General features: G+C 47.4%; 1 protein-coding gene across 1 annotated transcript; it reads left to right on the top strand.

The window, feature by feature from the left end:
- Nucleotides 1-4,386: 4,386 nt before the first annotated feature.
- Nucleotides 4,387-10,115, top strand: LOC140454366 (probable G-protein coupled receptor 132). The gene is made up of 2 exons (XM_072549074.1): nucleotides 4,387-4,480; nucleotides 8,157-10,115. The coding sequence occupies exon 2, from the start codon at nucleotides 8,224-8,226 to the stop codon at nucleotides 9,229-9,231; it is 1,008 nt and encodes a 335-aa protein (XP_072405175.1). The 5' UTR covers nucleotides 4,387-4,480; nucleotides 8,157-8,223; the 3' UTR covers nucleotides 9,232-10,115.
- The last annotated feature ends 12,370 nt before the right edge of the window (nucleotides 10,116-22,485 follow it).

Here is a 22,485-nt window from a genome sequence, read left to right as displayed (position 1 = left end):
AGGTGAAGGAGGCTCAATATATGGGAGAAGATTTGGCAACGTCAGGTCAGAGAAAGCCCCTGAGGAAGGGTGGGATACCATGCAGGTCTTTTATTTCCAAGGACGAGAATTTTGAAACCAATGTTCTGAAGGGGTCAATGAGAGGTGATGGGAAAGGATGTCACTGGTGCTAAGAACAAGCTGTAGGACAGAGGATGGTGCATTAGGAACTTGTTGATGTGTCCAGAATTAATCCACACTGACTTTTGAGTGGCACTTCGGGAAAGCATCTGGGGGTCAAACAGGACATTTACACGGTGAGGAAGAACAGCTTTAATATACACTCACTGCCCCCCCCCCCCCCCACCCCCGCTTCCTCCCCGCTCCCAACCGTGGAGTCATAGAGTCACAGAGTCACAAAGTCATACAGCACGGAAACAGACCCTTCGGTCCTCCTCTTCCATACCAACCAGATATCCTGAATTAATCAAGTCCCATTTACCAGTATTTGGCCCATATACTGATGAAGGGCTTATGCCCGAAACGTTGATTCTCCTGTTCCTCGGATGCTGCCTGACCTGCTGTGCTTTTCCAGCATCACACTCTCGACTTTGGCACATATCCCTCCAAACCCTTCCTATTCATATACCCATCCAGGTGCCTTTTAAATGCTGTAATTGTACCAGCCTCCAACACTTCTTCTGGCAGCTCATTCCACACACGTACCACCCTCTGTGTGAAAAAGTTGCCCCTTAGGTCTCTTTTATATCTTTCCCCTCTCACCCTAAACCTATGCCCCCTGTTCTCGACTCCCCCACCCCAGGGAAAAGACTTTGCCTATTTATCCTATCCATGCCCCTCATGATTTTATAAACCTCTATAAGGTCACCCCTCAGCCTCCAATGCTCCAGGGAAAACAGCCCCAGCCTGTTCAGCCTCTCCCTATAGCTCAAATCCTCCAACCCTGGCAACATCCTTGTAAATCTTTTCTGAACCCTTTCAAATTTCTAACAGGAGGGATATGAGAATTGCATGCAATATTCCAAAAGTGGCCTAACCAATGTCCTGTACAGCCACAACATAACCTCCCGACTCCCAGTAATTGTCCAGAAGTTGACCATAAGCTGGTGATGTCCCAAACAGGTTAAAAGGAGGGTGAACATTGAAACTTTGTGACACACTGTTATGACTGTGGTCAGAGAATCTCCCTAGATCCCCGTGGGACTTGAGGGGAAATTATTCTCCTGTTGTAAGTCATTTTAATTTTAAGTTCTGTTTAAAAGAAACAATCATCATGAGACTGATGGCAGTGACTGAAGTGCACCTGGAAATCCCACAAATTGTCCCTTCGTAAGGAATTAGAGACGTCATTGTGGTGCAGTTTCTGTTGAATAAAGTATATGCTTGAAAGAAACTTCTGTTACAAACACAGGATGCCACCTCCAGCTTATGTGTTCGAAAGTTCTCTCTCTTCCCTTCTTCAAAGCACTGAGACTTACAGCCCACCCCCTCCCAGCACCATCTCTCTGGGCAAACAGAGGCATCCAGGCTGACTTAGACAGCACAGTATCACAATGTGGCCTGGTTACATCCGCACTCATTGTGCACTCACTGTCTCTCTCTCTCTCTCTCTCACACACACACACACACACACACACACACACACACACACTCCTTTGTACTCATACACACACATACACTCATTCATACACACTGACACACACACTCATTCGCACTCTCTCACACACACACTCACATACACACATGCGCACTCACATACACACACACATACACACACACACATATACACACACACACTCCTTTGTACTCATACACACATACATTCATTCATACACACTCATACACACAGACACACACACATACACATACACACATGCTCACTCGCATACACACACGCGCACTCACTCACATACACACACACACTCACATACACACACTTCTTTGAACTCACACACATACACTCATTCACACACACTCATACACACAGACACACACACATTCATTCGCACTCTCGCACACACACACATGCACACGCACATACACACACACTCACATACACATACTCCTTTGTACTCATACACACACACACTCATACACAGACACACACACTCATTCACACTCACACACACAGACACATACTGACACATAATCACACACACTCACAGAGACACACATACACACCCACTCACACTGACACATGCACACACTCATTTGCAAACACATACACACACAGACACAAACACATACACACTCGTTCGCACTCACACTCACACAGACACACGCACTCATTCTCATACACACACACAAACACACACCCACACATTCACTCACTTACTTACACGCTCACAGACACACACACACACATGCACATAAACGCACACAAAACATACTACACACACATACACACACAACATGCACCACCACATACAAATAGATGCACACACAGATACATATAGACACACACACCCCATACACAAAACACACAACACAAATATAGACATACACACACACACACACATGAATCCCACTAGCAAATAACAAAATGTAAAAGGGAAACTGACCCCAGAGTGTCAGTTTGCTTAGCCACCAGTGAAGCACTGAATCACTGTTTCAGCAAGGGCAATACTGCAGCCAACCTTCCAACGCACAGCAAGATCCCACAGGCAGTGTCATAAGAGTCCGCCTTTATGTGGTGTCCGTTGAGGGGATCGGTATTGACTGGATCAACTGGAGAGAACAGCCCTACTCCTTTCTCGTGGTCATGGGATCTCTTACACCTGACGGAGGCTCTGGACAGAGCCTCACCGCCTCTGCAAATCCCTCCTCCTGGACGTGGTGCCTCTGACAGTGTCGCACTCCTTCAGGCCCGATCCCTACCTGGTACCGTCTCCCTTTTACCCCCGCACCGAGTCCACAGAGAGGGTGGTCAGAATGTAATCCCGAAGAGGCCAACCTGGTTCCAGAGCCCGGAAGCAGGTGATCGAACTTAAATTCAATCAAAACCTTCAAATACAGTCTCAGCAACATCAAACCTGTCGTTGGTCATTGCTAAAAACCCACCGTGTTCACTCATGTCCCTTAAAGGAGGGAAAGTCTGCCATCCTTACCCAGTCTGGCGTACACGTGACTCCAGGCCCACACAAATGGGGATGAATTTTATATAAAATCCTTACAGTATGGAAGCAGGCCTTTTGGCTCATTGAGTCCGCACCGACCCTCCGAAGAGCATCCCACCCAATCCCTGAAGCCCTGCATTTCCCATGACTAACCCACCCAGCCAACATATCCCTGGACACCATGGGCTATTACCCCATTGCCAATCCACCCTGACCTGCACATCTTTAGACTGTAGTGGGGGGAAACCAGAGCACCCAGAGGAAACCCACGCAGACGCAGGGAGAATGTGCAAACTCCACACAGACAGTCGCCCGAGGCTGGAATCGAACCCGGGTCCCTGGTGCTGGAAAATGGGACTAGAATAATTAGGTGGTTGATTTTGATTTTCACTGGCACAGACTCAATGCGTTCAAAGAACCTTTCTCTAATGACTCTATGAGTTATGGTCTTGCATTTGATTGCTAGCTGGGAGCCCCTTGGGTGGAAAGGAAACAATTATTCTGGCCCTGGCACAGTGGCTCAGTGGTTAGCACTGCTGCCTCACAGCGCCAGGGACCTGGGTTCGATTCCAGCCTCGAGCGACTGTCTGTGTGGTGTTTGTACATTCTCCCCGTGTCTGCGTGGGTTTCCTCCCAAGATCCAAAGATGTGCAGGTTAGAGTGAATTAGCCGTGCTAAATCGCCCCATAGCATTCAGGGATGTGTAGGTTAGGTGCATTAGTCAGGGGTAAATGTAGAGTAATAGGATAAGGGAATGGTTCTGGGTGGGTTCTCTGTGGGGGAGGTTGCTGTGGACTTGTTGGGCTGAAGGGCTTGTTTCCACACTGTAGGGATTCGATGATTCCATCAACATATAGAGACTGGCTCAGAGTTAGCCTCAACCAGTGGTGAAATAATGGACTCACTCTCCACCGCGAGGTAAGGAGGGGAGCTATGTGCCGAGGATTCAGGGGGTTGGATGGTCCATAGAAGCAATAGGGAACAGCCTGTGAAAGCAGTCACCTATAGCTTCCTCATAGTTGAAAAGATATTTACTATGCAACCTTCCGCACATCTTACACACGTGGCAGACGGTTTAACCAAGGGGTAGGTGTGAACAACATTGGTCTCTCCACTTGCTCTCAGTTTTATGACAATCGTACGTCATTCGGATTTGCAAAAACACTCAGGCTGCAAGTTTCCTGTTGCAGTGACAGTTGTAGTTTGTGTGGTCTGGCTGAATCATTCTGTACCACAATCTCTCACACACACACACACACACGGAGACAGACACAGAGCAGAGTTCAGCATTGCCGTCATTTTCACAATCTCCAACATCAATTAGCAAAAAAGGTTGAACTACTGGAGTGACACCAGTCTCAGAGGTAAGTGCTCTAACTCTGACAAACATTTTTTTTCCCCATTTATACTCAGTAAGTTGACTATTGTGCGGCATTTCTGGACTCTTCTAACATAGAAATAAATTGAAGCATTCTCCATTACTGATTTAGTTGTAACAATGGTTTATAATTTTGGCAATAGTTCTTGGAAGTTTACTTAGGATATGTTTGGGTTAGGTTAAGTTGGTAATGCTAAGTTGGGTTAGTTTCCACAGTATTTTTTGTTGAGTTGTTTTGTTTTAGCTTGGGTACACGCAGGGTTTGGGTAGTCTGGGTTCGTTACGCTGGCTGGTATTGGGATACATCAGATAAGGAATAGTTTGGGTTGAGATAGGTCAGTTTGGGTTAGACTGGGTCTAATTGCAACAGATTACAGTGTACAAAGTTGTGTTGGGTTTAGGTTGGTTTGGAGCACATTTCATCGAGTTATTTGGGGTTGCGTTGAGTTGGGTGGATTTATTGGAGTTGAGAGTGTGGTGCTGGAAAAGTACGCCAGGTCAGGCAGCATCCAAGGAGCAGGAGAATCAACGTTTCATAAGGATGAGGGGCTTATGTCTGAAACATCGACTTTCCTGCTCGTCGAATACTATCTGACCTGCTGTGCTTTTCCAGCGCCACACTCTCAACTCTGATCTCCAGCATCCGCAGTCCTCACTTTCTCCTCCTGGATTTACCGGACCATGTTGTCTTCTGTTGAGATGGTTCAGTCAGTTTTGGGATTGGTAATGGGTTCGATTGCATTCGGGTGGTTTAGGATGAAGATTATAAACTGGGCAGACATTGGTTTTGAATTGCTTTAGCAAGCAGCTAGTACAGACACAGTGGGCTGAATGGCCTTCTTTGCTGTAAACCTCCTGTTGTTTTGTGGAAGATTGCAACTGAATTTTAAATATTAAAATATAGATATTTAAAATGTTCAAACCACAATTGTCTTAAAATTGTTAAATGCAAGTAAGGAGCCGAAACTGTGGATTGAGCCCAGTCTTTGGTTTGTGACAGAAGTTCAAAGGAACAGCAACAACAAAGTAGAGAGAGAGAGAGAGAGAGAGAAGCAAGAAAGTTTCCAATTAAATGGGAAGAAAGAATTTGCATATATTTCACAGTTACCCAAAGCACTTGTAGCCAATTACAGGGTGACCTGGACAGGTTAGGTGAGTGGGCAGATGCATGGCAGGTGCAGTTTAATGTGGATAAATGTATGGTTATCCACTTCGGTGGCAAGAACAGGAAGGCAGATTATTATCTAAATGGAATCAAGTTAGGTAAAGGGGCAGTACAGAGAGATCTGGGTGTTCTTGTACACCAGCCAACGAAGGTAAGCATGTAGGTACAGCAGGTAGTGAAGCATGCTGAAAATGTGTTGCTGGAAAAGCGCAGCAGGCCAGGCAGCATCCAAGGAGCAGGAGAATTGATGTTTCGGGCATGAGCCCTTCTTCAGGAATGAGGAGAGTGTGTCCAGCAGGCTAAGATAAAAGGTAGGGAGGAGGGACTTGGGGGAGGGGCGATGGGAATGCGATAGGTGGAAGGAGGTTAAGGTGAGGGTGATAGGCTGGAGTGGGGGTGGGGGCGGAGAGGTCAGGAAGAAGATTGTAGGTTAGGAAGGTGGTGCTGAGTTCGAGGGTTGGGACTGAGACAAGGTGGGGGGGAGGGGAAATGAGGAAACTGGAGAAATCTGAGTTCATCCCTTGTGTTTGGAGGGTTCCTAGGCGGAAGATGAGGCGCTCTTCCTCCAGCCGTCGTGTTGCTATGGTCTGGTGATGGAGAAGTCCAAGGACCTGCATGTCCTTGGTGGAGTGGGAGGGGAAGTTGAAGTGTTGAGCCAGGGGTGGTTGGGTTGGTTGGTCCGGGTGTCCCAGAGGTGTTCCCTGAAACGTTCCGCAAGTAGGTGGCCTGTCTCCCCAATATAGAGGAGGTCACATCGGGTGCAGCGGATGTAGTAAATGATGTGTGTGGGGGTGCAGGTGAATTTGTGGTGGATATGCAAGTATCCCTTGGGGCCTTGGAGGGAAGTAAGGGGGGAGGTGTGGGGACAAGTTTTGCATTTCTTGCGGTTGCAGGGGAAAGTGCCGGGAGTGGAGGTTGGGTTGGTGGGAAAGATTATAGGAAAGATGTGGAAGCTTTAGAGAGGGTGCAGAGGAGATTTACCAGGATGCTGCCTGGACTGGCCGTGCTAAATTGCCCCATAGTGTTCAGGGGTGTGTAGGTTAGGGTGGACTGGCCATGCTAAATTGCCTCATAGTGTTCAGGGATGTGTAAGTGCATTCGTCAGGGGTAAACGTGGAGTAATAGGATCAGAGAATGGGTCTGGATGGGTTACTCTTCAGAGGGTCAGTATGGAATTGTTGGACCAAAGGGCCTGTTTCCACACTGTAGGGATTCTCTGGTTCAGATGGTGCTGTGTATGGACCAAGACCTGGAGAAAGGGATTAGGGTAATTAGGTGTTTATTGTTAGCCACTGCTTTTATTGTGCCATATATCATCATTGAATCCCTACAGTGTGGGAAACAGGCTATTTGGTCCAACAAGTCCAGACCGAATCCACCAAAGAGTAACCCACCCAGACCCATTTCCCTACCCTATTACTCGATATTTACTCCTGACCAATGCACCTAACCTACACACCCCTGAACACTATGGGCACTTTAGCATGGCCAATTCACCCTAACCTGCACATCTTTGGATTGTATCTTCATGACTTGATGAATGTATAGTAAATGGATGGGGGTACACTATCGGCACAAAATCTGAAAGGAGGTTATGCTGTAGACCAATGGAGGTAGGCAACAGAAGGAAGCTTCCAATCCATTAATTCATACAAACAAAAAGAGGCAGATGAATTTGCAGTGAGACTTTGAGATTTGAATGATTGTTCAATTTCCGTGGCACTCAGTGGTTTGAGCCGTGGATGAGACAGATTTCCACCTTACTGACCTTGTACAGGTGTCACGGGTTTTCCATCAGGGCTGTCTGGTCTTGTGGGATTTGTGGTTGCAAGATTCTGAACTGGTGCTGTAGCTTTTTAGTGACAGGGTTTTAACGTCTGTCAAAATTGTTGGGGTGACACAGTAGATGGGTGGCATGGTGGCTCAGTGGTTAGCACTGCTGCCCCACAGCATCAGGGACATGGGTTCAAATCCACCCTCGGGTGACTGTCTGTGTGGAGTCTGCACATTGTCCCCGTGTCTGCATGGGTTTCCTCTGGGTGCTCCAGTTTCCTCCTGCAATCCAAAGATGTGCAGGTTAGGGTGGATTGGCCATGCTATATCACCCCATAGTGCCCAGGGATGTGCAGGTTAGGTTGGATTGGCCATGCTATATCACCCCATAGTGCCCAGGGATGTGCAGGTTAGGGTGGATTGGCCATGCTAAATTGTCCCATAGTATCCAGGGATGTGCAGGTTAGGGTGGATTGGCCATGCTAAATTGTCCCATAGTATCCAGGGATGTGCAGGTTAAGGTGGATTGGCCATGGGAAATGGGGGAGGGCGTGGATTAATGTGGAATGCTCTTCTGAGGGTTGGTGTGGACTCAATGGGACGACTGACCTGTTCCCACACTGTGGGGATTTCATGTCATACCTGAATTTCCACCACTCATTCACTTCCTTAGCATGGACATGATGCAATTTACTGTAACTTGTGTTGAATGGTCTTCCTCCAGGTCTGCTGTCCAAATTCAGGTCTCCCCTGCATCGCCCACTGGAGAGAATATTGACCAGTCTGGAACGATGGAGCCCTTTTGCAACCAGACATTGTGTCAGATCGATTTTACGAGAAACAGCATTGAGCTCGCGGTCATATACAGTGCCATCTTCATCGTGAGCTTTACCATGAACTGTCTGACCCTCTGGCCAATCATCCTGCAAGTCAAGCAGAGGAACATCCTGGGAATTTACCTCCTAAGCCTGTCCATATCTGACATTTTCTACGTGTTGACCATTCCTCTCTGGGTCCTTTATTACTACAACGACCACACGTGGACACTCAGTTGGGCTTCCTGCTATCTGTCAGGGTTCATATTCTATTCCAACGTGTACATCAGTATCTTGCTCCTCTGTTGCATCTCGCTGGATCGATACCTGGCGGTGGTCTATCCCATCGAGTCTCAGGGTTTCCGACGGCCGGGGAAAGCTGTACAAGTGAGCCTGCTGATCTTTTTGGTCATCTTCGCCCTCCACCTTCCAGTCCTCATTGGCTCCATCACTCAAGATGGCGGACACAAGACCGACAACCAGACTTGCTTCGAGCACATTCCTCTGATCAGGCCGGTTGCCATCGGCAACTACTTCCGATTCGTGGCTGGCTTTTTGCTGCCGCTCCTGGTCCTGATCTTTTCCTACCAGAGGATCTTCAAAGGCGTCCGGAAGAGCTTGACCCTGGGGGCGGAACAAAAGGCCAAAGTTAAGCTTCTCTCCATATTGGTCATCACCATCTTCGTCATATGCTTCGGCCCCTACCACATCATCCTCTTGCTCCGAACCATAAATTTCACCCTCAACAACTGCAGTTGTGACTTCGAACAGGCGGTCCATCTGTACTTCAACATTTCCCTGGCGTTGTCCAGCCTCAACAGCGCCGTGGACCCAATACTCTATGTGTTGGTCAGCAACGGTGTCAAAAAGGATCTGAGGAAAACTTTCACCTCCCTTCGTTATGTTGGCTTCGCAAAGGGCCAGACCACAAAGGGGTCACCTATCTCGCTGACCAAGACGACTGCCTTAATCGGCCATGTTTGATGGGAGGAGTTTGGGGGGGCGGGTCACACACAGATTAACAAGATGATGGGAAGTCTTGCGTTCACCAGCGCCCCTTCCCCGTTGCCTAAAAGGAAGCAACGTCGGTTCTCATCTCCAAGTTTCCCAGCTGTGAAACCAGGACAGGGATAAATCAGGAGGTGGATCCATCTTATGCTGAACTCTAAAGGGAGACTAGAGGTGGAAAACTGGACTCCACGTAGCTTTCAAACCTGACTTTGAGCATCCAGTTTAACGGGTTGTTTCACTTGGGGAGCCCAGGCAATGATTGACCAAGTGGGTGGACCAGAGATTTGGATAATGGCCAAAGTGAGGTCTCAGGTTGGCTGTCCTCTGCTGGTCTCAAGGAGGATTCTGCCGACTCGGTTGGTGCTCAGCTCCCTGTCTGACAGGATCTGGACGGCTGCACTCAGAGGTAAAAGGAATGGTTGGCTGTAATCCCATTAGTGAGAGACTTAACCTGAGAAGAACCCTTCATGGTAACTTCAGCCAGTGCAGGAATTGAACCTGCCAACCAAGAGAAGCAACCCTCACCCCACAAGGTACCCAATGTGAGGCTTGAACCCCGAGATTGAGAGCCCCATGGTCTACCAACTGAGCTAACTACTGGAGGGCTTGCAAACCCAGACCTGGAAACATGAACTCAGCGAGGAGAAATGAATCTCAACAATATCCTCAATCATTTCAAACCTTCCTCCTTGAGTTACAAGTTCAGTATTTACCGGTTCAGCTGAAGTGACTCATGGAGGTTTTTGTACAAACTGAGATATAATAGAGAATGCATTTAGAATTGATGAAAACATTGCAGATGTAATGAACCAGCTAACTTGGAAGTGTGGTGAGGTAGCCACAATTGCATGTAATGAAATGTGGTATGAAATGTGCAAACTTTGCACATAATTTCAATGACAAATGATTCCAAATCCATTAAAGAGGGACCGTGACAGACACACTTTTGGATGGTATTTTATTTCACGATGAAGACTTTCATCCCGAAGACCGAACGGTTGCCTGACTTACATCAAAAAATCCATATAGAGACGAAACAATCAATTTGTCACAATCCTGTGGCAACTAAAACAGACAAATTCAGCAGGTGGCAGGGGGGTGGTGGGCAGAATAGGAAAGGAAAAGTTTAGACAATATTAAAATTGACAAACAAGACACCGGTCTGACCTTAAAGGCTCTGAAATACAAATACATTTCAAGTTTAGAAAAGATTTACAAGGATGTTGCTCGGGTTGGAGGATTTGAGCTATAAGGAGAGGCTGGATAGGCTGGGGCTGTTTTCCCTGGAGCGTCGGAGGCTGAGGGGTGTCATAGAGATGTACAGCATGGAAATAGACCCTTCGGTCCAACCCATCCATGCCGACCAGATATCCTAACCCAATCTAGTCCCACCTGCCAGCACCCGGCCCATATCCCTCCAAACCCTTCCTATTCATAAACCCATCCAGATGCCTTTTAAATGTTGCAATTGTACCAGCCTCCACCACTTCCTCTGGCAGCTCATTCCATACACGCACCACCCTCTGCGTGAAAATGTTGCCTCTTAGGTCTCTTTTATATCTTTCCCCTCTCACCCTAAACCTACGCCCTCTAGTTCTGGACTCCCCCACCCCAGGGAAAAGACTTTGCCTATTTATCCTATCCATGCCCCTCATGATTTTATAAACCTCTATGAGGTCACCCCTCAGCCTCCAATGCTCCAGGGAAAACAGCCCCAGCCTGTTCAGCCTCTCCCTGGTGACCCTATAGAAGTTTATAAAATCATGAGGGGCATGGATAGGATAAATAGACAAGGTCTTTTGCTGGGGTCGGGGTGCTCAAAACTAGATGGCATAGGTTTAAAGTGAGAGGGGAAAGATTGAAAAGGGACCTGAGGGGTAACTTTTTCATACAGAGGGTGGTACATTTACGAGCTACCAGAGGATGTGGTGGAGGCTGGTACAATTACAACATTTAAAAGACATCTGGATGGGTATATGAATAGGAAGAGTTTAGAGGGATATGGCTAAATGCTGGCAAATGGGGTTCGAATAATTTAGGATATCTGTTCAGCATGGACAAGTTGGGCCGAAGGGTCTGTTTCCATGCTGTACGTCTCTATGACTCAGACCAGAGGCCATAAGAAACTCCAGAAGGTGATTTACACAGCCCATCATTAGATTAGATTACTTACAGTGTGGAAACAGGCCCTTAGGCCCAGCAAGTCCACACCAACCCTCCGAAGAGCAACCCACCCAGACCCATTCCCCTACACTTACCCCTTCATCTAACACTACGGGCAATTTAACATGGCCAATTCACCTAACCTGGAAGCCAACCTCCCAACCACGGACTCTGTGCACACTTCCCATTGCCACGGAAAGGCAGCCAATATCATCAAATACCCCTCTTGGATTTTCCAACCTCTTCCATCAGGCAGATAGCAGCAGAAGCTTGAAGACGTGCACCAACAGGTTCAAGAACAGCTTCCTCCCTGTCCTTAATGGACCTCTCTAACTTCAAATCATGTTGATCTTGCACCTCCTGTGCAGCCTTAACCCAGTCGGCCTCCCTCTGTCTAAGTACCCTGTGATTTGTGTGTCTTTGTGTGGTATGATCTGCGTGTACTGCTCGCAAAACAAAACTTTTCACTGTACTTAGGTACATGTGGCAATAATAAATCAAACCAATTCAAGCTTGTAGTGCAGGTTGAAATTGGTGGGTACAACGTTGTGAGCAACACAGAGACCTGGCTGGAAGAGAATTAGGGCAGGGAACAAAATATCAGAAGGATACATGTCCCATTGAAAGGACAGGCAGATGCCTTGTTAGGAAGAAATGAAATTAAATCAAGAGCAAGAAATGCTATAGAGTTGGAGGGTGGAGAATCTGATTGGGTAGACTTGAGGAACAGCAAAGGAAAAAATAAAGACCCTCATGGGAGTTAGATACAGGCCTCTTAGCATTAGGATTAGGATGTGGGGCAGAAATTAAAACAGGAGTTAGAAAAGGCATATACGAAGGCATTATTACAACAATCATGGGGGGACTTCGATATGCAGGTGGACTGGGAAAATCAGATTGGTAGCAGATCCCAAGAAAAGGAATTTGTGGAATGTCTATGAGATGGCTTTTTTTTTGGAGCGGCTGATGATGGAGCCCACTTGGGAACAGGCAGTTCTGGATTTGGTGATGTGTAATGAGGCAGATTTGACTAGGGAGCTGAAAGAGAAGGAATCCTTAGGGGGCAGTGACTACACTGTGATAGAATTCATCCTGCAGATTGCGAGGGAGCAGGTGGAATCAGATGTAACGGTATCACCATCGAGTAAAAGTAACGACAAAGATATGGGGGAGGAGCTGGCCAGGGTTGATTGGAAGGGGTGTCTGGCAGCAATGACAGTGGAGCACCAATGGCAAGGGGGTAATTCAGGAGGTAATCCAGAAATTCATCCCAAGGAAGAAGAAACACTCTAAGGGGAGGACAGGGCAACCATGGCTGGCCAGGGAAGTCAGGGACAGAGTAAAAGCAAAAGAGAAAGCATACAACATGGTGAAGATCAGTGGGAAGCCACAGGATTGAGAAGCCTTTGAAAACAGCAAAGAATAACTACAAAAGCAATAAGGGGAGGATATGAAATATGACAGTAAACAAGCTAGTAATATAAAAGGTTACCAGAGTTTTGTTTTTAGATATATAAAAAGCAAGAGGGGACATCAGAGCACTGGGAAATGAGGCTGGAGAAGTAGTAATGAGGAACAAAGAAAGGGTGGAGAAACTGAATCGGTATTTTGCATCAGACATCACAGTGAAAGACCCCAGCAGAACCTCAAGAGAGTCAGGGAGAGAGTGAATGTTATGGCTATCATTAAGGAGAAGGTGGTGGGGAAGCTGAAAGCTCTAAAGCTGGAGAAATCATCCAGACCAGATGGATTACACCAGAGTTCTGAAGGAGACAGCTGAGGAGGTTGTAGAGGCGATGGTGGTGATCTTTCAAGAATCACTGGAGTCAGGGAGGGTCCCAGAAAACGGTTAATGTAGCACTGCTGCTGAGGGAAGGAAGGAAGGCAGAAGGCAGGAAACCACAGGTTGGTTAACCTGACCTCAGTCGTTGGCAGGATTTTAGAGCCCATTATTAAGGATGAGATTGCAGAGCCCTTGGAAATGCGTGGTCAAATAGCACTGAGTCAGCACGGCATCATCAAGGGGAGGTCATGCTGGACAAATCTTCATTTTTACATTACAGTTAAAATACAGAAGGGGAGCTACAGCCCAGTGTATTATCACTGGACTGTTAATCTAAAGACCCAAGTAACATTCTGTGGACCCGGGTTCAAATCCCGGCACTGCAGATGGTGGAATTTGAATTCAATTTTTAAAAATCTAGCATTAAATGTCTAACGATGACCATTGTTGAAAAAAACCTATCTGATGTCCTTCAGGGAAGGAAACTGCCATCCTTTATCTGGTCTGGCCTACATGTGACTCTAGACCCACAGCAACGTGGTTGACTCTTAACTGCCCTCTGGGCAATTAGAGATGGGTAATAAATGGTGCCCATCCAATGATTCCCTCTTCCCATAAATGAATAAATTAAGAAAAAAACATTTTTTTTAAACTGTTAGAATTCTTTGAGGTGGTAATGAATAAGTGAGACTTAGGAGAGGCAGTGGATGTGATCTATTTGGATTTCCAGACAAGGGCGCTGCACAGGAGGCTGTTAAATAAGATATGCGCCCATGGTGTTAGAGGCAAGGTCCTGGCATGGATATAGAATTGGCTGACTGGCAGAAGGCAGAAAGTGAGGATAAAGGGAACTTTTACAGGATGTAAGCCAATGACTTGTGAAGTTCCATACAGCATCAGAGTTGGCATCACAACAATTCACATTAGCTATTTACCCTATCAATGCCTCTCATGATTTTATAAACCTCTATAAGCTCACCCCTCAGCCTCTGACGCTCCAGGGAAAACAGCCCCAGCCTGTTCAGCCTCTTCCTGTAGCTCAGATCCTCCAACCCTGGCAACATCCTTGTAAATCTTTACTGAGTCCTTTCAAGTTTCACAACATGTTTCCTACACCTGAACATTAACCTAATGTTATTTCTGTATAAGGACACACAGAGTTGAAAATGTGTTGCTAGAAAAGCGCAGCAGATCAGGCAGCATCCAAGGAGCAGGAGAATCGACGTTTCGGGCATGAGCCCTTCTTCCTGAAGAAGGGCTCATGCCTGAAACGTCGATTCTCCTGCTCCTTGGATGCTGCCTGACCTGCTGCGCTTTTCCAGCAACACATTTTCAGCTCTGATCTCCAGCATCTGCAGTCCTCACTTTCTCCTTAAGGACACACAGACCTCACTGAAACCCATTTTAGTAAAGATATAGAATCCATAATCATTTGGGAACATATATCTTTAAAACAAAAGTAGATGAGTTTTGGTTTCAGCTCTGTAAAGGTGATTTTGTTTTTCGAGGTCAGAAAGTCATTTGGAAAAGTGACCCAAGGGTATCATTTCCAAGAAAGCATGTGACTCACAAAGTGCCAGTGGTAAACACCTGCGATGTTAGCTGACCAAGTGTTGAATTTTCAACAAACAGAAGCAGAAACCACAAATGATCAGGGCTCCTTGGGCGTTCGGTTTGAGTTCAGGTTTCAGTATGATGTAAGTGGAAAAGGAGCTTCATCAGGTTTTTTTTTTCAGTTCAGCAAAATAGTGTCATTCTATTTAAACTACTTCTATTTATATTTATACTATTCATACTATGGCCTTAAACGATTTTTGTCCTTTTATTTCATGACGGTTGGGGCAGAGACCTTCTCCAAAGCCAATAAAGTAAATATCTTGTGGGGCCTTGAGTTTTGTTTTAAACGTTGAAATAATAGAAGCAGTCTGAGTGGGTGGGGTCAACCTCCACAGAACTAGGATTTCCAACTTTAGCTTTTTGCAGTTGCTGGGGTCTTGAAGCTAGATGTGGAAGCTCTTATTCCTCTCCCTGTTACAGCTAAACCTGATGCTCTCTTCCTGCTGCTAGAATTATAATCTACTTTACTGAATTTGTCTTTGCCAAGGGTGTGTTTATGGACTGTTAGTATATTGAAACAGTTAATTAGTTGTATTTAATATACAGAGGAACCTCGATTATTCAAAATTATCCGAAAATCGGATTATCTGAAGGGGATCTCAAGGTCCCGACAGAAACATTACATCAAAGACGTGTTTCCAACAGTGATCGCGTCTTTTATTTACAGTGGTTAAACAGGCACCGTCTCCAAATTACTGACCTCCCGTCCTCTCTCACCCCACACTTTCTCTGGAGTTCTACAGAATGGGTGTACCCTAAACCCCCTCTTTCCCAGATAATCCGACCAATATTGTCCTGTACAGGGTAAAGGTGAAATCTATCAAAAAGGTGCAGTAAAAAGTTGTGTGTGTGGGTGTGGATGTGGCTGTGTGTGTGTGCGCGCGAGCGCTATTCGAAGACTTACCCCACAAAGGCAGTAGCGGTCTTGTTGGTGTCGGCGTGGACGGGAGGTCGAGGGACGGTGTTGGGGGATGGGGAGCAGGAGAGGGGTGGTGTTGGACAGTGTTGGACTGCGTTGGGGGCGGGGTTGGATGGGGTTCGGGGTGGTTTTGGGCGGGGTTGGATGGTGACGTTGGGCGGGGTTGGATGGTGTTGTGGTTGGGGCTGGATGGGGTTCGGGGATGGGGCTGGATGGGGTTCGGGGATGGGGTTGGATGGGTTTCGGGGACAGGGTTGGATGGGTTTCAGGGATGGGGTTGGATGGGTTTTGGGGACGGAGTTGGATAGGGTTGGGGGATGGGGTTGGATGGGATTGGGGGACGGGGTTGGGGACGGGGTTGGATGGGGTTCTAGGACGGGATTGGGGGACGGGTTGGATGGGGCTGGGGGCGGGGTTGGGGGCGGAGTTGGATGGGGTTGGGGGCAGGGTTCGGGGACGGGGTTGGATGGCAATGGGGGGCGGGGTTGGATGGGGTTCGGGGGCGGGGCGGGTCCGGTTGGAATGCCATGCTTCTAGGAATTCTTGTGCATGTCTCTGTTTGGGCTTGTCCGAGGATGGATGTGTTGTCCCAGTCGAAGTGGTGTCCTTCCTCATCTGTATGTAAGTATACTAGTGAGAGAGGGTCATGTCTTTTTGTGGCTAGTTGATGTTCATGTATCCTGGTGGCTAGTTTTCTGCCTGTTTGTCCAATGTAGTGTTTGTTACAGTTCTTGCAAGGTATTTTGTAAATGACATTAGTTTTGCTTGTTGTCTATAAAGGGCCCTTCAAGTTCATTAGCTGCTGTTTTAGTGTGTTGGTGGGTCTGTGGGCTACCATGATGCCAAGGGGTCTGAGTAGTCTGGCAGTCATTTCCGAGATGTCTTTGATGTCGGGGAGAGTGGCGAGGGTTTCTGGAAAACTAGCCACCAGGTTACATGAACATCAACTAGCCACAAAAAGACGTGAGTTGAGATTGTGTTGCTGGGAAAGCACAGTAGGTCAGGCAGCATCCGAGGAGCAGAAAAAGCGACATTTCAGGCCAGAGCCCTTCATCAGGAATCAGCTCCTCCTCCCACCCTACCTCCCACTAAGATGCTATCCCCTCATTCCTGAAATGTCGACTCTCCTGTTCCTCGGATGCTGCCTGACCTGCTGTGCTTTTCTCAACTCTGATCTCCAGCATCTGAAGACCTCGCTGTCTCTCACAAAAAGACATGACCCTCTCTCACTAGTATCCTTACATAACGATGAGGAAGGACACCACTTCGACTGGGGCAACACACCCATCCTAAGATAGGCCAAATAGAGACACGCACGAGAATTCCTAGAAGCATGGCATTCCAACCGAAACTCTATCAACAAAATATTGACTTGGACCCCATTTACCACCACCTGAAGAAAAGAACAGGAAATGACATCACTATAGGGAATGATGTCACCACAGGAAATGAAATCACCAATCCAAGGAACCCAAACATATAAATAGAAAGCGGGCTACACCACCAGTGCTTCATCCAGAGGCTCACTGAAGATGTTACCCAGTATTGTGACGAAACGTCTGAAAATGAACCTTCCAGCTCAGTGGGCAAACCTACATCCAGAAGCTCAACTTGAGCTACATATCTTTTCAAAACTTGCTAATGTTTTGAGAGGGTTTGACTTGGTCCATAACACTAGTGCTGTAGAATCTTCTGGTTGGGAGAGTTTGTAGAAAATGGAATCCAAGTCCTCAGAACCAAAAGAAGTCTTTAGGTTGCAAAACTAGGAATAATCTTAAAACTGTTCTAGCAGCCTGAGAAGGAAAACAAGAAAGAATTAGTTAGGAAATAATTAAGGAGTGAAGAGAGGGGGATATTTCTCTGAGATTCAGTATCTGTAAAGAATATTGCAGGGAAATGGTTGAATCTTTGTTGTTATGGCTTATGTTCAGCTCTTTTCAAAGTGACTTACATATAAATGGTCTTTTTTTTGTACAATACACTTGTGTACTTATGTGAAGAACATTAACAGTCTCCTGTGACTACATTCAGTGACTAAACACCAACTGCAAAACTAAAACTGAGGATCTATCAAGCAAAGTTTCACTCTAAGGACCTGACTTGTCCAATGTCACCATCAGGTTTTTTTTAAAAGTTCACTCGTAGGACATTGGGAGTCACTGGCTGGCCGGCATTTATTACCCATTCCTAGTTGCCTTTGAACTGAGTGGCTCGCTCGGCCATTTCAGCCTAGCAATGTGGAGAGTCTCCCACATCGCTGTGGGTTTGAAGTCACATGTAGGTCAGACCAGGTATGGACGGCAGATTTCCTTCCCTGAAGGACATTAGTGAACCAGATGGAGTTTATCCAACAATTGACTCATGGTCATTAGTAGACTCTGGATTCCAGATTTGAAATCAAATTCCACCATCTGCTGTGGCAGGACTTTAACCCAGGGCTCTAGAGCATTAGCTGAGTTTCTGGATTAATCGTCTAGAGATAATACCACTAGCCATTACCTCCCCCAGGAACATTTTCTGTCACCTCCCCCTCACCATATACCCGCTGTCTATGAAATTTAATTCCCCACTCCATCTCCTCTTAAATTACATTAAATGACATCAGGATTGTGACTTGACACACGTGACTCTATGACTATGACCACGTTTCCATGCCTGTTTTTTAGGGTGCCCACTATGATGTTCAACTCTTCGGTGTTTGCCTATGCGAGTCTGTTTACTATTGATGCTCACTGTGCTTGATTGGTAGAGCCTGAGTGTGGACTCAGAGAGAAGTCAGCAAAGAACTGAAAGCTCCAGAGAGGTGCATGGAGCAGACACGTTAAAGCACAATTCATCACCTCTGGGATAAAAGATTCACAACAGAATCTTGCTCCATTATAAAGGACTAAGCTTTAATGGTATAGCCTGTTTCTAGTGTTTAGCCTTCTGAGGATTAAACACTTCTGATTTCGTTGATATCCTTTTAGGAAGGAATCCCACTTTTCCTATCCAGGATTGGGGCTGGAATGTGACTCCAGACCCACAATTTGGAGATGCCAGTGTTGGACTGGGGTGTACAAAGTTAAAAATCACACAACACCAGGTCGTAGCCCCACAGGGTTTAGTTGGAAGCACTAGCTTTCAGAGCGACGCTCCTTCATCAGGTGACCTTCATCTGGCTCCGAAAGCCAGTGCAGACCCACAATGATTGGCTCTTAGCCCCACAACGGCCTAGGAAACCACCCAAGAGGGTAGACATCACTACACAGACCGCCCATAGGTCTACTTCAATGGCCATTCATCACCAGCCTCTGAAGGATGATGAGGAATGGCCAAGTAACCAATGCTGAAACACAAAGACTGAATTAAAACAAAATACATCCCACCTCTGTGTTATCAGTGGACGGTGTGGAACTAGCACCACCTAGTGTTCACTAAATAAATCAATTAATAAATTCCTGAAATCCACTAATGCTTAACTCGTGTCGAATGATAGAGCTCATTCCGGAGGCCATTCAGCCCATAATTCCTGTGCCATCCTTTTGCAAGAGCTCGCTAAATTTTTTAAAATTCTACCATGGGATGTGGGGCATATATTGCCCGTTCCTAATTGCCCCTTTAACAGAGCAGTTACAAGTTGACCACATCACTCTAGGCCCAGTGTCACATGTAGGCCTGACTGGGTAAGGATGGCAGATTTCCTTCTCTAAAGGGAGCATTAGTAGGTGTCACCTAGCCCACCGCCCTGTGGCTGAACACTTCAACTCCCCCGCCCACTCCGTCCAGGACATGCAGGTCCTGGGCCTCCCCCATTGCCAAACCCTTATCACCCGATGCCTGGAGGAAACAAGCCTCATATTCTGCCTTAGGACCCTGTAACTACATGGGATCAATGTGGATTTCACCAGTTTCCTCGTTTCCTCTCCCCCCACATTATCCCAGTTCCAAGCCTCCAACTCGGCCCCGTCCTCCAGACCTGTCCCTCACCTTTCCCGTCTATCCACTCCACAGCCCCCCTCAATCTATCACCTTCTCCCTCACCTTCATCCACCTATTGCTTTCTCAGCTACCTTCCCCACAACCCCACCCCCTTCCCATTTATCTCTCGTGCCACCACCCCCCCGCCCCCCCCAGCTCACAAGCCTCATTCCTGATGAAGGGCTTATGCCCGAAACGTCGACTCTCCTGCTCTTCAGATGCTGCCTGACCTGCTGTGCTTTTCCAGCACCACACTCTTGATACGTGACTGTTTTTTTCTGTCAGTTTCATAGCGTTTGGAACAAGGTAGGTCCCCTGATTGGGGCTGTTAACCTGGTCCAGTCAGGGAGTCCTGGCTGACAGATATAAACAGGAGGGTCAGGGGTTCTGTTCACTCCGAGAGCTGGCTCTGAGGGAGCTGGATCAGTTCAAGGACTCTCCCTGTGTGAATACAGGGGGATGGGATATCGACCTCTGTAGTGTTATTTCAAGTTCCATGAACACTGTTCCTGAGATTGGCGGTTATAATTCCAGATTTATTGTTTGCAGTCCAATTTCACCCACTAGGATTGGAACCTTTGACCTTCGACCCTGAAGTTTTCTTCACAATGCACTTGAAATGTTAACTCTGTTTCTCTCTCCGCAAATGCTGCCAGACCTGCTGAGTTTCTCCAGTGTTCTCTATGTTTTTCCTTGGATTACTAGATTAGATGAGATTCCCTAAGTATAGAAACAGGCCCTTTAGCCCAACAAGTCCACACCAATCCTCTGAAGAGGAACCCACCCAGATCCATTCCCCTACGCTATATTTACCCCTGACTAATGCAACTAACACTACGGGTAATTTAGCATGGCCAATTCACCTGACCTACACATCTTTGGACTGTGGGAGGAAACCGGAGCACCCGGAGGAAACCCACGCAGACATGGGGAGAATGTGCAAACTCCACACAGACAGTTGCCCGAGATGAGAATCAAACCCAGGTCCCTGCTGCTGTAAGGCAGCAGTGCTAACCACTGAGCCACTTTGCTGCCCCAACTAACTCTGTTAAATTCCCACGATCTCCACCAGTTTCACTTCTCCCCCCAATCCCTGTAGTTTCTTTGGTGCTTCAAGTATTTTTCCAGTTGTTATTCTGAAGTTACAATTGAATCTGTTTCCACTTTCCTCCCTGGCAGCGCAGTCCTGGCAAACCAAGAAATTCCCCTCATCTTCCCCTTTGGCCTGTTTTCCAAGTCTCCTAATTTTGGACCCACAGAATTACCGAATCTCCGGTTTCTTCTGGAAATGGGTGATGGGGGTGAGCTGCCTTCTTGAACCGCTGCAGTCAATCTGGTGCAGGGACACCCGTAGTGCCCTTAGTGAAGGAATTCCAGGATTTTCAGGCCATAGGAAACAGGATCGGGAGTAGGCCATCAAACCTGCTCCACCATTCGGTAGGATCTGATATTCCTCACGTCCACTTTCCTGCCCTTTCCTCTTGATTCCCCGACCGATCAAGAATCAATCTCAGCCTTAAATATACGCAAGGATTCTGTCCCCCACAGCTCTCTGTGGTAAGGAGTTCCAAAGACTCACAATCCTCTGAGGGAAGAAATTCCCCCTCATCTCAGTGTTAAGTGGGCACTTTATTCTGAGGTTGTACCCTCTGGTTGAGACTCCCCCTTGAGGGGAAAACACCTCAACATTTACCCCCTCAAGACCCTTTTGACAGTGAAGGGATGACAATACATTTCCCAGTGGGGATGGCGAGTGGCTCAGAGGGGAACTTGCAGGGGGTGGTGTTCCCGCATACCTACTGCCCTCATCCTTCGATGGAGGGGGGGAGGCCGATGCTGAGAATAGAGCCTTTGGTGTGTTGCCACAGTGCAGCTCACAGATGGTAGACATGCAAATAACTGAGCGTTGGGGGTGGAGGGACTGAATATATTCAACCGAAATTAAATCACCCTAACAGACCATGGGACTGCTCTCTCATTAGAAAGAGACGATGGGTGGTGAGTTTCACCTAAGGGTCACCATGCCTCAGGCGAGGGGAGAGGTTGGGAAAGAGAGGCAATAGGTGTGAAGCTGGGAGAGCACAGCAGCTCAGACAGCAACGAGGAGCGGGAAAAGAACGTTTTGGCATGAAACCTTGCGTCAGGACTGGGGATGGGGAGGGAGCCCAGAAGTAAATAGAGGGAGGGGAGTGTGGGGTTGGGGGAAGGGTAGGTGGGACGGTAATGCAGGTTGGGGGTGTTAATGTGATTGGGCAGTGGGAAGGGTGGAGCCCGTAGGTGAGTAGGAAGATGGACAGGTGAGGGCAGGTCAGGGAGGTTAGGAGGAGGGGTTGGACATGGGGTAAGGTTGAGGTTGGGGGGGGGGGGATTTTGAAGCTGGTGAAGTCAATGTTGAGGTCATTGGGCTGCAAGCCCCCATCCCAGGCGAAATATCAGATGTTGTTCCTCCAGTTTCCGTCTGGCCTCGCTCTGAGGAGGAGGCCGAGGATGGGGGGTGTCGCCAGGGGGAGTGGGACGGTGGGGGGAATTAAAATGGATGGCAACCGGAAGGTCGGGTTGGTTGATGCGTGGAGAATGTAAATGTGCGGCAACTCTCTGCCTGAGTCTGCATTTGGTCTCCTTGGTATAGAGGAGACCACACCGGGACCAACAGATACAATAGACCAGGTTGGATGATGTACAGGTGAGTCTGTGTTGGAACTGGAAGGATGAGGGAGATTGAGAAGGAGAGTCTTTCATGGTAATCTCTTGGAATTGAACCCACACTGTTGGTGTACACGCTACA

The sequence above is a fragment of the Chiloscyllium punctatum genome, chromosome 29, assembly GCF_047496795.1.
Source record: "Chiloscyllium punctatum isolate Juve2018m chromosome 29, sChiPun1.3, whole genome shotgun sequence".
NCBI classification, from domain to species: Eukaryota; Metazoa; Chordata; class Chondrichthyes; order Orectolobiformes; family Hemiscylliidae; genus Chiloscyllium; species Chiloscyllium punctatum.
The sequence above is the reverse complement of the archived record's forward strand: the minus strand, read 5'-3'. Positions and strand labels throughout refer to the sequence as shown.

Bases quoted from the DNA above. Each gene is read 5' to 3' on its own strand.
- LOC140454366 (XM_072549074.1), top strand. From the start codon at position 8,224: ATGGAGCCCTTTTGCAACCAGACATTGTGTCAGATCGATTTTACGAGA.